General features: G+C 44.0%; 1 protein-coding gene across 4 annotated transcripts in view; it reads right to left on the reverse strand.

Moving 5' to 3' along the window:
* The window catches only part of LOC137322734 (interleukin-5 receptor subunit alpha-like), a 40,087-nt gene that overhangs the window by 11,887 nt on the left and 10,650 nt on the right, over positions 1–17,550 (reverse strand). For all 4 annotated transcript variants that reach the window (XR_010963223.1, XM_067985740.1, XM_067985737.1 and 1 more), the window contains exons 3-7: positions 5,686–5,812; positions 3,872–4,053; positions 3,509–3,642; positions 2,743–2,875; positions 682–778 (exon numbers count right to left, since the gene is read on the reverse strand). Coding sequence is in view for 3 of the 4 variants with exons in the window: in XM_067985740.1 (XP_067841841.1) it covers positions 682–778; positions 2,743–2,875; positions 3,509–3,642; positions 3,872–4,053; positions 5,686–5,812 (673 nt within the window). In the remaining variant the exon portion in view is untranslated. The remainder of the gene's footprint in view (positions 1–681; positions 779–2,742; positions 2,876–3,508; positions 3,643–3,871; positions 4,054–5,685; positions 5,813–17,550) is intronic.

Genomic DNA, 17,550 nt, shown 5'->3' on the forward strand with positions numbered 1-17,550 from the left:
AAATTTTGCCATCTGAGATTGTGCCTGGACTCCCTGCCCATGAAAAAACATGTGGCTGACTGACTGTCGGTCGCAAAATCTGACCAAGAGGCACCACTTAAATGTTTGCTCTTAAAGGGGAGACGCCTCTTTTTCTTCTCTGGAAGGAGCAGATGGGCAAAGCTGCCGCTTTCAATGATGATGCCCTGGGGAGCAGCAAAGGAGGTTCCTATTGAGGCAGACGGGCCAGTTTCTGGCAAAAGGAGACATATCAAACTGCTTGGAAGAAGCTGGGAAACATTGGCCATGTTTCGGCCATGATCCCGGTGCACGTGCCTATTAAGGCCGGTGGCAGGGCCACGGCAAATTGGTCCTCCTGCCTCATTAGAATACGGGCTTAGAGACATAATGACCAGAATATCTGTTTTTTTAGATGTTGGTTGAGCAATAAATGTAGAGTGGTACCACTGAGCCACAGCGAACAATGGAGTCATGTATAGTCAAACTCCTGATGAGCATTGTGACAATCAGCTTTCTTTCATGGTCATTTTTCTTGCTGCTGGTGTCACTAGTTACCAGATTGAATTCAAATTACTATGGTAGGATACGAACTCTCAACTTCTGGGTTGCTAGTCCAGTGCCATAAGCACTACACTACCGTCCCTCATGTTTGCAATGAACAGAACTAGACACATAACTTACCTTCTGCAAATGAACATCAGCAGCAACACCATCGCAACAAACGTAACTGCAACCGCTATCGAGATTTTCAAAAGAAAGAGATCTTTTTGTTCCGGCTCTGCAAATAACAACACAAACTCCTATTACTGTCTACTAGATTCAATGGCACGTCTCCAGACGAAATGCAGACAACTATGTGCAAGGTAGAATATAATACCTCTGATATATTTGTTGAATGATAAAGAATTACTATAATTAAACCTAGTTGAGTAGTATCTCTTACTAACTCACAGCTGCAAACTCTGCAACAGAGCAGGCAGTGAAAATTGCTAGTTGGTGATGCTTTTAGAACCTACTCCTGGTCTATTCATGGGAGACACACAATGGGACCACCAAGATACACCTCTCGCTCTCCAATGGTTTTTTCTTCCCTAAGGAAAAGGTCATTATTCCCAAAGAACACCCATAAATATTACATAGAATTACATTACGTAGAATATACAGCACAGAAACAGGTCATTCAGCCCAACTGGTCCATGCCGATGTTTATGCTCCACGCGAACCTCCTCCCACCCCTCTTCATCTAACCCTATCAGTTTAACCTTCTATTCCTTTCTCCCTCATATGTTTATCTAGCTTTCCCTTAAAAGCATCTATGCTATTTGCCTCAACAACTCCATGTGGTAGTGAGTTCTACATTCTAACCACTCTCTGGGTAAAGAAGTTTCTCCTGAATTCCTTATTGGATTTATTAGTGACTATCTTATATTTATGGCCCCCAAGTGGAACAATCTTCTCTGCGTCTACTCTATCAAACCCTATCATTATCTTAAAGACCTTAATTAGGTCACCCCTCAGCCTTCTCTTTTTTAGAGAAAACAGCCACAGCCTGTTCAGCCTTTCCTGAATATGAAACACCAAATCCCTATAAACGCAGAATGCTACAGTCAGCTTTTGCAAGTTAAATATGTGGTGCATGCGACCGGATTAAAAAGAGACCACGCTCGAGAGTTGCATCATCAGTCATCAAGAAGAAACCACTATGGTCCATTCCAACACTATTTCTGGTGCTAGTGGTATGGTATGGATGTTAATCAAGTGCTCTGTACATCAGAATGTAAGAAAATAAGGAGTCTGAAAGGGCTATTCGGGTCTACTTAATCTTAGTTCCCCAGCCAGCTAATTTTTTAGTGTTAGTAGGGTGTGCGAGGTATATTTGTTTTCTCCTGTTGAAATGTGTAAAGTGCTCAAAATGTCCAACCAACCTCCTGAGCAACTTCGAAATATGGCATCGCAACCAATGTGCACTGAGGCAGGTGTGACACTACCTCCTGGAGGGGGTGGGGGGGGCCAGGTGATAATTCCTGGCCCAATGTGTTTGGGAGTCAGATCGGGGCCTGACTCCTTGGTTATACCACCACTTCTGTGCACCCATAACTGCTTTGCCCTTGTGCAAAAGTGGTGGTATAAGCTGCACCCTTTGAGTTGTACATTCCAAAAAACAGCCTGTTGCTTTCCTCTGAATTCTTTCTAATGCAGCAATATCCTAGTGCTTTTTTGTCTCTATATTGACAATCATTGAGAGCCTACCTAAATACTGATTATATTCCATAAAAGGTCTTGGGAATTTTCCCTACGATTGATGCCGGACGTATTAGTCTCCGGAAAATGAAGTTCTGGGACGATGACTTCAGAAACACAGTTCAGAGTATCCCTCAGAACTAGAAAAATTCATAGTGGGAAGTTCAAAGTATCTAACCCACACCACCCTTCCCCTTGCCCTTCTGCTCTCCTTCCCCCCCACCTCTTCCCCCTGTCCCCCTCCGATAGATGGGTGGCCCAGCATAGATCCAGTTCTAGATTTTATGGGTAAGGTGAAGTCTTATCTCCAGCTTGCTGATGGGACACGAAAACAGCTGGTTTGGGAACCTGGGGCCGCAGGTGGGTCATCACACAGGTAAGGATCAGCGAGGGGATGTAATATTGGCAGAGAATTTCCTCAGAGCTGCTCCCACTCCCTAACTTCACCTGAAGAGCAGCAGAAACCGTTTAGCTTAAGTTTTGACAAGGTTATACTCTTACCAATATTGACAGGCTGACTCCAGTCACTCCAGAGAGAGCCGTGTAAGCCATTGTTAATTCTGGCTCTCACTTGCACGGAGTAGCTTTTCATTCGATTTCCGATGTTCCACTTTTCCAATTGTACATTTTCAATCTAAAACAGTGTAATAATCATTAGAGCACTAGAAGGACAGGCGATAATACATACATCAGTGCAATTCATATTATTTCAATTTAATGGAGGAAAATTACATTGTTAGATAAATAATGATGAAGAAATAATGAAAATGAAGCAGCTTATGCTAATCTACAGTAGGAACTAGACAACATCCAGGCTTGGGCTGACAAGTAGCAGGTAACATGACTGTCTCCAACAAGAAGAAACCCAACCAGCAACCCCTGACTTTCAACTGAACCATCATGATGGGCTAGAAATCCGATCACACCAGCGTTGCTCACATCCCGAGGGATCCTGCAAACAGCTCCAGTGAGGAATTATCTACATCTACTTGGTTAAAGTGGGCAACCAGTAAAGATGTGATCAGACTTCTGTTCTTTGTTAAACACATTTAATATAGAACCAGCAAGAAACATATTAAGGGGTTCCAGCTTATTATCAGTACCTGCAGACAGCAGATATGAAGCCATCTTACACCCGGCCCCCTTTGCACATCTACTTCCTGAGTTTACAGGAAGTGCCACACCAGCCTTCTTAAAGTGACAGCTGGTACTACATTGGTTGGCCTTCTGCATATTACAAACCTCAGTAAGATCAGCACTTATTTACCTTTTTGACATTGTTGCTCCAATCTGTGATACGTATTTGATAAAAAAAGAAATTTGAAGGATGTTTGCCACCTGGGTGTTCCCATTCTACTTCACTTTCTGTTACTTTAACATTGATTGGAGGACTGGATTTATCTGAAACAAGAAAGATAACTTATTAAAACAAATGCACCAACAGATTTGCCCATATTATTATCTATCGCTAATACTGTACTCTATTGTTATTAATGGAAACGTGGGATAAATAGGATGTGTTCATTTGGACTAGGGGGTTTTAATCAACATGGGAATTCAATTAACAGGCTTTAACTACCGTACAGTGGAGACCTAAAGACAATATAATATTAAAGTGAGTAGGCCTTACAGCAGATCACTGGTACGATATCTTTACAATACGGATTTGTCAGCTTTTGGCTTGATTCAGCAACACAGATTGTAGCCTTGTCGAAGGGATTCAATTCAAACTTCTGAACATGGCAGGTAACATTTCTCCGTCCATTCTTATGATAGTTGGTGCAGTTCTTAATTTTTTTGGAGTATTTAAGCCTTGAAAAAATAATATTTAAGGAATAAATGTGTGCGTAGGATATAATATTTCATCTCAGTTTTAAAAAAAAGTACGGCTAAAAAGTTGCTGTCGGTGTTAAGCTCAAGGGGACGTTACAGACCTGTCATTTCAGGCATGATGCTTAGTGCCAAATTGGCGTCCAGAAGCGGCTCACCAGGGGTTGGGGCTGACGCAATATTGGGCAGCGCGGAGGCCTTCTGGCTGGCAGCATGGTAAGTAGTCGTGGAGAGTTCAGAAGGGGAGAGGGGAGGAATCCCCGGGCGACAGCACTCCAAACTATTATTTCAGGGTCCACAAGAGCACTCCTGCTCCTCCTGGTGCCGCATAAATAGATTTTTACTTACCTTGGACGGCCTCTGCGTCTGGTCCTGGGTGTCCACGGCAGACTCTTTGCCCAGTAGACCGCAATAATGGCTTTGGGGTCCTCTCTACGTAACAGGACCCCGATTAGCATAAATTCACGAGGCTTCCCCTTGAGCCAGGCGCGTGCCTCAGCCGCCTGGCTTTAAGATATCCGCCGGGGCAGGGGGCGGTGGGAAGAGAAGTAAGCGGACTGTTTTGATTTTAACTCCCATACTTGTCCGGTTCCAGCTGCCTGAAGAGAGTTAAAATCCCCACTCTCAATTCTGCTTTAATCACCCTTTTAAATTTATAATTCTGGAAGAATTTCTTACTGTTGCATTTGTCTACTACAGCTAGACCGGTAAGCTGATAGGGTTAGATGAAGTCGGGAGGGAAGAAGCTCGTGTGGAGCATAAATGCCGGCATAGGCCAGTTGGGCCGAATGGCCTGTTTCTGTGCTGCAGTTTTGATGTAACTCGATGTGACTCCTTCCTAGCTCCCTCTTTATCTCAAAGTGCCATGGTGGGATTTGAACTCACTGACTGGTGCTGCCTGCTAACTGATATGTCCTCCCAAGCCTCTTTCACCAGGCTTTTTTTTGTCATGGAACAGGCCAACTAGCTCATGCAGTGTGTCCATCCCCATCCAAACTGCTTGCAATAGGGAGTTATGATGTGGAGATGCCGGTGATGGACTGGGGTGGACAAATGTAAGGAATCTTACGACACCAGGTTATAGTCCAACAGTTTTATTTGAAAATCACAAGCTTTCGGAGGCTTCCTCCTTCCTCAGGTGACGAAGGAGAAAGCCTCTGAAAGCTTGTGATTTTCAAATAAAACTGTTGGACTATAACTTGGTGTTGTAAGATTCCTTACAATAGGGAGTTAGGAAGAGGAAGGTCATGTTGTCTGAGGCAGTGAGTAGGCAGTAAATCTGACTTTCCTCTCTTTATAACCCCTCATCCTTCTGCAATTTATCTCAGTTAACATCTGTGCTGGCATCTCCCCTACTATTTCAACTGTTTAAATGCCTCTTAATTGCAGGTTACAGTTAATGATAAGGATTACTACTTCTTCCTTTTCAATTTAGGGCCTGCTGTATAGGGTCTATAAGTTTACTATTTGGCCAACATACTGAGAGCAATAAAATAATGTATTGAATCTTTGCAAAAATAATTAAAATTAACCCTCACTTAACCTCTCCATAGAGCACAAACAGCAATTTCAGGCTGTAGATAAGTAAGTAGATGAATAAAAGTTCACACTTACGTATAAAACAAACGATACTGTGCATCCGGTGGTGCTTTCTCATTGATCTCCCAGGTACAGTTCATACAGGAATTGTCATAAAAAATACATGACAGATTGTCATGTAAGGGATAGCAAGGTTGATTACCTGTATCAGTGAAAAATTTTGAAAAATTATATATACATACAATATGAATATAAAAATATTTGCAGGGGATGAGCCTTTCTTGCCTTATGCAGGCACTCTTCATTACTTCATAGAATCTTACAGCGCAGAAGGAGGCCATTCGTCCCATCGTGCCTGTGCCAGCTCTTTGAAAGAGCTGTCCAATTAGTCCCACTCGCTTGCTTTGTCCCCACAGCCCTGCTAATTTTTTCCTTGTGCCCATTAATGTGTTGCATTCAAAGGGTTAAGCACAATGGTGCTGGATGTTGGCATGGTGCCCAGGTAAACCACCACACAGTGGGGTAGATTTTGGTCCTGGGTTTTTTCTTTTTTTTGATTCTCCCAGGAGATTACATGGCTGCGGAGTTGGGGGAGGAGGAGCGGAGATGTGGTGGGGGGAAAGGGAGGGAGAGGAATGTGGGAGAGAGGGAGGAAGTGTTTGATCATGATTAGAAAGCGCTTCACATTCATTGAATTACATTGACCGTAGGTTGATTGTGTCATGTAAGAAAGCTTTTGACTATTTAACATCTGAGCCTCAAACCAAGTTTAAGGAGCTGTGCGCCTCAGGCATTGCTAGCAGTAATGCTGTGATTTCATCTCGAGTGATCTGTCAACTACAAACATCATATTTAAAAGTTAATTAAAAGCATAGTGCCGATTCTTCTACCTTACCAGTGCCATCTATGAACAGGTGAGTGGGGTAAACAGACCTTATTCACTGAGCAACTCACTATTCTGTGTCATGCCAAATGACTCTGGAAGAGGGAAGCTGGATTATAGTAGCTCAGAGGAGTGGATGGTGCAGTGAACTAGTTACTAACCTTTCAAATCTGTGACCTGGGTTCAAGTCCCTGTTTGGTGGCTGTAACGATCATTTGTGAAGTGAGTTTGGTCAGCTTCTAGTAAGTATAAATCCACAGTACAAAAACTGCCCCTAATTAATCATTCATTGGCACTAAATTGCCAATATCACTCAGAGGTCATTGAAAGCTTAGAGGGTTAAATTATGAGGACAAGTTGCATAAACTTAGCTTGTATTCCCTACAGTATCGAAGATTGAGGGGTGATCTGATTGAGGTGTTTAAAATGTTAAAAGGATTTGATAGGGTAGATAGAGAGAAATTATTTCCTCCTGTGGGGGAGATCAAGAACGAGGGGACATAATCTTAAAATTAGAGCTGGGCCATTCAAGAGTGAAATCAGGCAGAACTTTTTCACACAAAGGGTAGTGGAAATCTGGAACTATCTCCCTCAAAAAGCTTTGGATGCTGGGACAATTGCAGCTTTCAAGGCTGAAATCAAATAGATTTTTGTTGGGTAAGGGTCTCAAGGGATATGGATCAAAGGCGGATAAATGGAGTTGAGATGCAGATCAGCCATGATCTAATTGAATGGCGCACCAGGCCTGAGGGGCTGAATGACCTACTCCTGTTCCTAATGTTCCTATGACTGTGGGAAATTGAGAAACTTAATAAATGTTTTTAAAATCAAGAAGAGTTTTAACAGAGTGACTAGGGAAAGAGCATTTCCTCTGATTGGGCAGCAATGACCAGGGGTTACCAAGAGAGCGTAGGAAAAAATCATTTTAGAGCGTGGAATGCTGTGCCACAGGAATAGTTGACGCAGAGACCATTACATCTTTTGAGGGAAGAATGGGTAACTATTTGAAGCAGAGGAAGATACAGGGTTTTAGGAAGGAAACAGAGCATTGGGATTGTTTTGGAATACTTTAGCAAAGAGCAGCTACCGACATGACAGGTCACATGTCTCTGATTCTAAATATCGCACTGTTGCAGTAAGGGATGCTCTTCTGCATTAGGGGTTGAGGCACAGTTTTGGAACAGGGAAGAGGGACCGTAACAACAACAACTTACATTTATATAGCGGCTTTAACGTAGTAAAATGTCCCAAGGCACTTCATAGGAGCGATTATCAAACAAAAATTGACAACGAGTCACATAAGGAGATATTAGGATAGGTGACCAAAAGCTTGGGTCGAAGAGATAGGTTTTAAGGAGCATCATAAAGGAGGAGAGAGAGGTACAGAGGCAGAGAGGTTTAGGGAGGTAATTCCAGAGCTTAGGGCCTAGGCAGCTAAAGGCCACCAATGGTGGAGCGATTAAAATCGGGGATGCGCAAGAGGCCAGAATTGGAGGAGCGCAGAGATCTTGGAGGGTTGTAGGGCTGGAGGAGGTTACAGAGATAGGGAGGGGTGAGGCCATGGAGGGATTTGAAAACAAGGATGAAAATTTTAATATCGAGGCATTGCCAGACCGGGCGGGAGCCAATGTAGGTCAGCGAGCACAGGGGTGATGGGTGAACGGGACTTGGTGCGAGTTAGGATACAGGCAACTCTGCATTTAACTGTTGGGTATTTGACTCGAAGCAGATGCTGACACTGGGTGCCTGAAATGGAAACCGTTCTATTCCCCAGGATAAAAACCCCCTGACCTTGATGAGCACAAGATTCAGCAAATAAAACCATGGAAAATCTTTAATTATTTCAATATGAAAAATAGTATAAGTAAAGGCAAACCATATCGTATTGCATTTTTAGATCTGGGGGTTGGATTTGAATTCAAACTCTGGTGATGGGATGAAGGATATAATTTTTGACAGTTTTAGGGGTTCTAATTGGAATTACTTTGGGCAGTTGAAACCCAGCTCCTTTGGGCATGAGTCCATAGCACAAAACTGCCCATTATTCACCATTAATCATCATTTAATTGACAACCTCCCTCAGGAAAACCAAACGGGTAACTGGTTGTGGGAAATTGAACTGTTTCACTGGTGCAGTACAGACTTGAAAACACTATTATCGTATCTTAGCAGGAATTACCACACATTCGATATAATTCTTTGGCTAAAAAACGAAGGAATAAATTTTACAATTTAGTCCTCCCGGCCTTGCTCAATGGAAGCATGGAGGTCAGTTCAATTCACAGCCCAGACAATTTCTCAGGTAAAGGTAATAATGACGGTAATGGTAAGAAAATCACCCGGATTGTGAATTGGGCGCTGATCTCTGTGCCCGAATTCTCGATATTATCTCGGTGCTAAGAGTACTAAATCGTAATATTTACCCATTTAATGTGCCGTATACATTGCACGGAAATAATTAAAAGTAACAAACGCGTTGGAATTCAACTATTCTGCGTCCTGCTGAGATGTTCACTTTAGAGATATGGGGGGAAAAAGAAAATTGGATGAGGGCCGTTTTTGGGCGCGGGTAGCATGATGCGCTATTTCCCCATGCTCAATGACCCCTGCGCAGGAAGGATGCGAGTTTCGGCCGGCCCGAGGACTCAGTTGCAATCAGCGTTCCATTTCAGGCCTTGCACGTGGAGTCAATGCAATTCACACTTTCCACCACCAGGGAGAGCTCAATCTCTTAAAGGGAGGATGTTTCTTAGAAATCTCTTAAAGGTAGCTGGTACCTGTTGTTTGCTGAAAATAACAGTCTACTGTCGGCACAGAGTCTGAGCGGCGATCTGGCATTGCACATGTAAAATACAGATGCAGGACCCGTCCCTATGTTTGGGTCATTGATAAAGCAGCTGAAGATTGTTGGGCCTAAGACACTGCCCTGAGGATCTGAAACAATGTCTGACATAAGAACATAAGAAATAGGAGCAGGAGTAGGCCATCCGGCCCCTCGAGCCTGCTCCGCCATTCAACAAGATCATGACTGATCTTCCACCTCAACGCCATTTTCCTGCACCATCCCCATATCCCTTGATGCCTTTAATATCCAGAAATCTATCGATCTCTGTTTTGAATGTACTCAGTGACTGAACCTCCACAGCCCTCTGGGGAGAATTCCAAAGATTCACCACCCTCTGAGTGAAGAAATTTCTCCTCATCTCAGTCCTAAATGGCCTACCCCTTATTCTGAGACTGTGACCCCTGGTTCTAGACTCCCCAGCCAAGGGAAACATCCTCCCTGCATCTACCCTGTCAAGCCCTATAAGAATTTTGTATGTTTCAATGAGATCACCTCTCATTCTTCTAAACTCTAGAGAATACAGGCCGAGTCGACTCAATCTCTCCTCATACGACAATCCCACCATCCCAGGAATCAGTCTGGTGAACCTTTGTTGCACTCCCTCTATGGCAAGTTTATCTTTTCTTAGGTAAGGAGACCAAAACTGTACACAATACTCCAATTGTGGTCTCACCAAGGTCCTAGATAATTACAGTAAGACATCTTTATTCCTGTACTCAAATCCTCTTGAAATGAAGGCCAACATACCATTTTTTTTTTTTTCGTTCACAGGATGTGGGTGTCGCTGGCAAGGCCGGCATTTATTGCCCATCCGTAAGAGGGCAATTAAGAATCAACCACATTGCTGTGGGTCTGGAGTCACATATAGGCCAGACTGGGTAAGGACAGCAGGTTTCCTTCCCTAAAGGACATTAGTGAACCAGATGGCTTTTTACGACAATCCGGTAGTTTCATGGCTATCATTACTGATATTAGTATTTTAATTCCAGATTTTTATTTAATTAATTGAATTTAAATTCGCCAGCCGCCGTGGTGGGATTTGAACTCGTGACTCTGGATTTTAGTCCAGGCCTCTGGATTACTAGCCCAGTAACATAACCACTACACTACCGTACCCATTTGCCTTGCTAATTGCTTGCTGCACCTGCATGTTAGCTTTTAGTGACTCATGTACAAGGACACCCAGGTCCCTTTGAACATCAACATTTCCCAATCTCTCACCATTTAAAAAATACTCTGCATTTCTGTTTTTCCTACCAAGTGGATAACTTCACATTTTTCCACATTTTATTCCATCTACCATGTTCTTGCCCACTCACTTAGCCTGTCTATATCCCCTTGATGCCCCTTTGCATCCTCCTCACAACTCACATTCCCACCTAGTTTTGTGTCATCAGCAAATTTGGAAATATTACATTTGGTCCCCTCATCCAAATCATTGATATAGATTGTTTCTAGCTGGGGCCCAAGCACCGATCCCTGCGGTACCCCACTAGTCACAGTCTGCCAACCTGAAAAAGACCCGTTTATTCCTACTCTGTTTTCTGTCTGTTAACCAATTCTCAATCCATGCCTGTATATTATCCCCAATACCATGTGCTCTAACTTTGTTCACTAACCTCCTGTGTGGGACCTTATCAAAAGCCTTCTGAAAATCCAAATACACCACATCCACTGGTTCCCCCTTATCTATTCTACTAGTTACATCCTCAAAGAACTCCAATAGGTTTGTCAAAGATGATTTCCCTTTCATAAATCCATGTTGACTCTGACAAACCCTATCATTATTTTCTAAGTGTCCTGTTATCACATCCTTTATAATAGATTTTAGCGTTTTCCCTACTACTGATGTCAGGCTAACAGGCCTGTAGTTCCCTGTTTTCTCTCTCCCTCCTTTCTTAAATAGTGGGGTTACATTTGCTACCCTCCAATCTGCAGGAACCATTCCAGAATCTCTAGAATTTTGGAAGATGACAACCAATGCATCCACTATCTCTATAGCCGCCTCTTTCAAAACCCTGGGATATAGATCATCAGGTCCTTGGGATTTATTGACTTTCAGTCCCATTAATTTTTCTAGTACTATTTTTTTTACTAATACTAATTTCTTTCAGTTCCTCATTCTCGCCGGACCCTTGGTTCTCTAGTATTTCTGGGAGGTTTTTTGTATCTTATTCCCCATTATAAATTCTCCAGTCTCTGTCTGTAAGGGACTCACGTTTGCCTTCACCAGTCTTTTCCTTTTTACATACCTATAGAAGCTTTCACAGTCTGTTTTTATGTTTCTCGCTGGTTTACTTTCGTAACACTTGGGGCTGAAATGATTGGCCTCCCCACAACCACAACCATTTTCTTTGTGCCAGGTATCACTCCAGCTTTCCCCCGATGCCCACTGACCAGTTTAACCAGGGCTCCTTTGCGTTGCACTTGTTTGAATGCTGCCTTGATGTCAAGGGCAGTCGCTCTCACCTCGCCTCCCGTATTTAGCTCTTATGTCTATGTATGAACCAAGGCTGTAATGAGGTTGGAGCCAAGTGATCCTGGCAGAATCCAAACTGAACATCGGTGAGCAGGTTATTGGTGAGTAAGTGCCGCTTGATAGCACTGTTGACGACTCCTTCCATCATTATGCTGGTGATTGGGAGTAGACTGATGGGGCAGTAATTGGTCGGGTTGGGTTTGTTCTGTTTTTTTGGGGGCAGGACACACCTGGGCAAATTTTCATATTGTTGGGTAGATGTCAGTATTGTAGCTGTACTGTTGAACTCTGAATAATTTCGGGATGTAAGAACATAAGAAATAGGAGCAGGAGTAGGCCAAACGGCCCCTCGAGCCTGCTCCGCCATTCAATAAGGTCATGGCTCATCTTCTACCTCAACTCTGCTTTCCCGCCCTATCCCTTGATTCCCTTAATGTCCAAAAATCTATCGATCTCAGTCTTGAATATACTCAATGACTAATAGTTTTTTTATTGGATTTTTATCAATATTTAAAAATTGCATATAAATCCTGCACTAATAATATATTACAGTAGAAATACATTTTTGGAAATCATTTAAGCTTTATCTCATGTCTCTCGTGCAATATATTGCCTCAGTATTACAGCGATGGGCAAGCTGCTGTCAAACGTAGGTTGCTGCAGTAAGTATCAGAAGCCACACAGCAGGTCTTGGGCCACAGGAGATCTGCTGAAATATATTTTAAAGTCAATGAAGCATTAAACAGCTGAACTGTCCCACAGTCCCTTCTTCTGAGAAATACAATAGTTTGAAACGGTTTAAACGCCAGACTGCTACAAAATAAAGAGCAGCTTATCTGAACGTCACATGGAGGTGTTCCGCATAATAAGGGCCCAATTTTAAAGTGGGGGGGGGGGGTATAGTGCAGAGCGAATGAGTCCCGCCCGAGATGCACTACCTGGCCGGTGGGCAGGAGCGGAAGATCGCAAGCGGGAGGCCACAGACGGGCTCCCCGGCAGTCAGGTAAGGGGGGTGGGAATAGGAGGGGATAAGGCGTTCCCTTCATTTTAATTGCCCCCCCCTCCCCCATTCGGTCTCCAACGGACGAGTTTCAAACTTCGACATCAGCACCAGCTGTTGACCTTTGCACTCAACCTTGGGAAAGAAATAAAAATATCAAACACATGTGCACTGTGAGTTCACTGAGGAATGCTTCGAAGGAGAATCCATTTTTGTTTATACATTCTACGTTCACACATTTCTGCAAACAAATAAATTCCAAGGTGAGTGCTGTTGCCCTCTGCAGGATATATCTGACTGTCGCTTAAGTTTGAGGTCAGGAATTACCGAGTTTTTTAGACCAAACTTCCCTATTGCAATGAGGCAATTTCCCTTTTTTTTGCACAGTGACTTTGACACCTTAATAATACATCGGACCTTTGGCCGGTGACAAACGCAGCATAATAACACAAATTACACAAGTTCTCAGAATGGGAGCTCCTTCAGCATGTAACTTTGGGAGTAATTTTAACCCAACTCGCCAGACGGGAAGTTTTATAATGGAGAATAAAATCGGATGGGATGTAAAACGAGCGTTGCACCTGATCCCATCAGTTTCCAGACGGGTGGGTTAGGTCAAAACTGCTCCCAGTTTTTCAGTATAACCTATGTTCTGGTCCTTATCTGATACCCAGTATAGTAGCGACCAGGATATTTAATGATACGGAGGGTCGGAGAGAGAGAGATGCTAGTTGAACTATCAGCCTGGGTATTGATGATATGGAAGACAAATTCAAAACTATGACTGCGATATAGTGCAAGAGTAGTGGCCAAAGAGTTGGTTACGTGTTTCTCTATGGAACAGTTCACCCTTTGGGAACAGTAAAAGAAATGGGAAAGTCCGATGGCAGAGAAGGTGCTTGACACTGAATCGAATAACATGGTCAGGTTGCTGGAGAAGTGGTTAACTGAGGTGGACAAGCAGCTGAGAAAACTGTCAATTGAGGAACTTACGAGGAGTGAGGGCTGCCCAGGAAAGTCCAACTAAGCTCAGTGTGAAGGTAAAAGCCTGAGCCGCCACAGACTGAGGAGATTGGAAGGCAGTTTCCTTCTGGTGCTTTCTCGCTGTCTCTGAAAATCAACTAGGTTAAACGTGGAAACGATGAAGCAGAAAATGCTTGACTTACTTCTGACAGCCACAGCATTCACTGCTCGATTAATGAATCTGCTTTAGCCTACCTCTGGTGGGAATTTACACTTCTCTCAATATGTTCCTGTTGTGAAGTGGTGACCCCACCCCTCTCCCCCCACCCCGCCCCCCAAACCCCCCATCGCATCTAGTCGCCCCCCCCCACCCCCGGTCAGGCTCATGACCTGTCCCCATGAAAAAGTGTCTTCATTACAGAAACTTAACTGGACCAGCCATATAAATACTGTGGCTACAAGAGCAGGTCAGAGGCTGGGTATTCTGCGGCGAGTGACTCACCTCCTGACTCCCCAAAGCCTTTCCACCATCTACAAGGCACAAGTCAGGAGTGTGATGGAATACTCTCCACTTGCCTGGATGAGTGCAGCTCCAACAACACTCAAGAAGCTCGACACCATCCAGGACAAAGCAACCCGCTTGATTGGCACCCCATCTACCATCCTAAACATTCTCTCCCTCCACCACCGGGGCACTGTGCCTGCAGTGTGTACCATCCACAGGATGCACTGCAGCAACTCGCCAAGGCTTCTTCGACAGCACCTCCCAAACCCGCGACCTCTACCACCTAGAAGGACAAGAGCAGCAGGCGCATGGGGACAACACTACCTGCACGTTCCCCTCCAAGTCACACACCATCCCGACTTGGAAATATATCGCCGTTCCTTCATCGTCGCTGGGTCAAAATCCTGGAACTCCCTTCCTAACAGCACTGTGGGAGAACCTTCACCACACGGACTGCAGCGGTTCAAGAAGGCGGCTCACCACCACCTTCTCAAGGGCAATTAGGGATGGGCAATAAATGCCAGCCTCGCCAGCGACGCCCACATCCCATGAACGAATAAAAAAAAATCCCAGAGCGTGATCTTCTGGATGCAAAAGCAATGGAAGAAATTAGTTGCTTTATGTTTCACTAGGCATGGAAGAGAAGAAGAAGAATACTCTTATGTTCATCAGAAAATGTGCAAGAATTGAAACAAAAAACAGTGAAAATTGGCTCTGGATATGGGAAAATCCTATTATAATTTGCATATGATTCATTGTATCAGTCTTGGCTTCGTGGCAGCACTCTCACTTCTGAGTCAGAAGATTGAAAGTTCTAATCCCACTCCAGGGACTTGAGCACATAATCTTAGCTGACACTTCAGTGATGAGATGCTAAACCAAGATCTGTCTGTCATCTCAGCTGGATGTAAAAGATCCAAAGGGAATTTTCGAAGAAGAGCAAGGGTGTTCTCCCCAGCCCCATGTCAACATTTAACCCTCAATCAACATCACTAAAACAAATTATTTGCTCATTTATCTCATTGCAGATAATAGGACCTTGTAGTGCACAAACTGGCTGCCGCATTTCCTGCATTACAACTTCAAATTGACTGTAAAGCGCTTATGGATGTCTTGAGTTCGTGAAAGGCTCTATATAAATGCAAGAGAGAACTCCCCTGCACTTCTTTGAATAGTGCCACCTGAGAGAGAAGATGGGACCTGTCATCTGAAAGGCAGCACCTCTGACAGTGCAGCACTCCTTCTGTACTGTATTGAAGTATCATAATAGGTCCAGCACAGCAGGGGCCATTCGGCCCATCGTGCCTGTGCCGGCTCTTTGAAAGAGCTATCCAATTAGTCCCATCCCCCTGCTCTTTCCCCATAGCCCTGTAAATTTTTTCCCTTCAAGTATTTATCGGATTCCCTTTTGACCTTTTGAAAGTTACTATAGAATCTGCTTCCACCGCCCTTTTGGGCAGAGCATTCCAGATCATTTACAACTCACCTCATAAAAAATGTTTCTTCATGTCGCCTCTGGCTCTTTTGCCAATCACCTAAAGAGTCAACCAAGATTATGTGCTCAGGTCTCTGGAGTGGGATTTGAAGCCACAACCTTCTGACCTCCGAGGCAAGAGTGCTGTCACCTAAGCCACCGCTGACACCTAGGAGACCCAATCATATTTTAATAACATTGGACTTTGAAACCATTTTGACCTGATCAAAAGTGAACTTGGAGTGAGGTGGTTCTGGCTCTGAACACAGAAGGTGGGTTGGTAGAAGCAGAGGAAAGCAGGTTGGGGGTTTTAGTCCCAGTCCAGAGACTTGAGCATATAACCTAGGGTGACTCTTCAGTGCCGTACTGAAGGAGTGCTGCATTGTCAGAGGCGCTGTCTTTCAGATGAGACGTTAAGCCGAGGCCCTCTCAGGTGGACGTAAAAGATCCCATGGCACTATTTGAAGAAGAGCAGGGGAGTTCTCTATGTGCTTACCTGTATTTAGTGTTTATCTATATTTAGAATGTTTTATATATACATTATAGTAGTAAGGCTGCTCTAATGCACCAGATAGTTACAACTAATTAGAATGCAAGACCAAAACCAGAGAGCAACCATGACAGTTACCGCCCTAGGGTCTGGGAAGACATCACTTGTGAGATTCAAGTGGAGTGAGTGTTGGACCCCAACTGCAGGAAACCAGTGAGCAGCAACAGCAGCGGCGACTAGTCCAAACCCTGCCTGACCCATGAACATCATCTCAGAAGCTCCACCAATATGGTTCACTGCAATTTTACTGGTATTTCTTAAAATAATAATGGAGCCCTACACATTTATGTAATTATGATCTATTTTGTGTTCATTCTTTCCATATTTATTTTCTGAATATTATTTTAACACAGTTTTACCCACAAAAAGAGAAAAACAATCTTACTCTCTGCGATGGTGGTTGATCTTATCAACCGTCCCCTGATTTCATAACCATAATGATGCTGCAAAAGTGTCTGGGCGTGCGACTAAGTCTGAAAGGCTTGTTTCTATCCCCATACTGTGCTAAACAACCTGATTTCGACCAGAACAACAGGATCCCGACAATTGTTTGCAGTGTGGCAGGCACACTGTCTAAGCAGCCTACTGTGGCAGCAATCAGTCTTTAAACAGCTTAAATATGGAGCAAAATTCTAATTAGAGACACTGGGGGAAAAATTCGACAGGGGCCTTTTTTGGACTCGGGTAGCGCGATGCGCAGGCAGGACACAAGTTTGGACCCACACGGAGGGCCTACCCGCAATCAGCATTCCATTAAAGGCCTTGCACGTGGAATCAATGCAATTTGCACTTTCCACCACCAAAGGGAGCTCAATCTCTTAAAGGGAGGATGTTTCTTATAAACCTGTTAAAGGTAGCTGGTACCTATTATTTGCTGAAAATAACAGTCTACTGTCTGCACGGAGTATGAACGGAGATCAGACATCGCACACGTAAAACACAGATGCAGGTCCCATCCCTATGTTTACACACTGATGAGTTATGTTGAAACATTGAATAAAGGTTGCGCACTACTAAATCCCACATCCTCCAAGCCGCACGCCAGACCTCACCAATCTGCCGATCTGAGTTGGTACCAGGCCTGCGAGAGTGCGTGCACTAAGGTTCTCTGCTGATGCACTAGAGACCTTGGCGCAAGAGGTGGACAGAAGGAGGGAGATCCTATATCCACGGTGGGCAAGAGTCCCTCCAGACATATACTCAAAAGGCAGTGCGAGGCAGCGGGGGACGAAGTCAATGCC

This window comes from Heptranchias perlo, chromosome 6 (genome assembly GCF_035084215.1).
Source record: "Heptranchias perlo isolate sHepPer1 chromosome 6, sHepPer1.hap1, whole genome shotgun sequence".
Lineage (NCBI taxonomy): Eukaryota > Metazoa > Chordata > Chondrichthyes > Hexanchiformes > Hexanchidae > Heptranchias > Heptranchias perlo.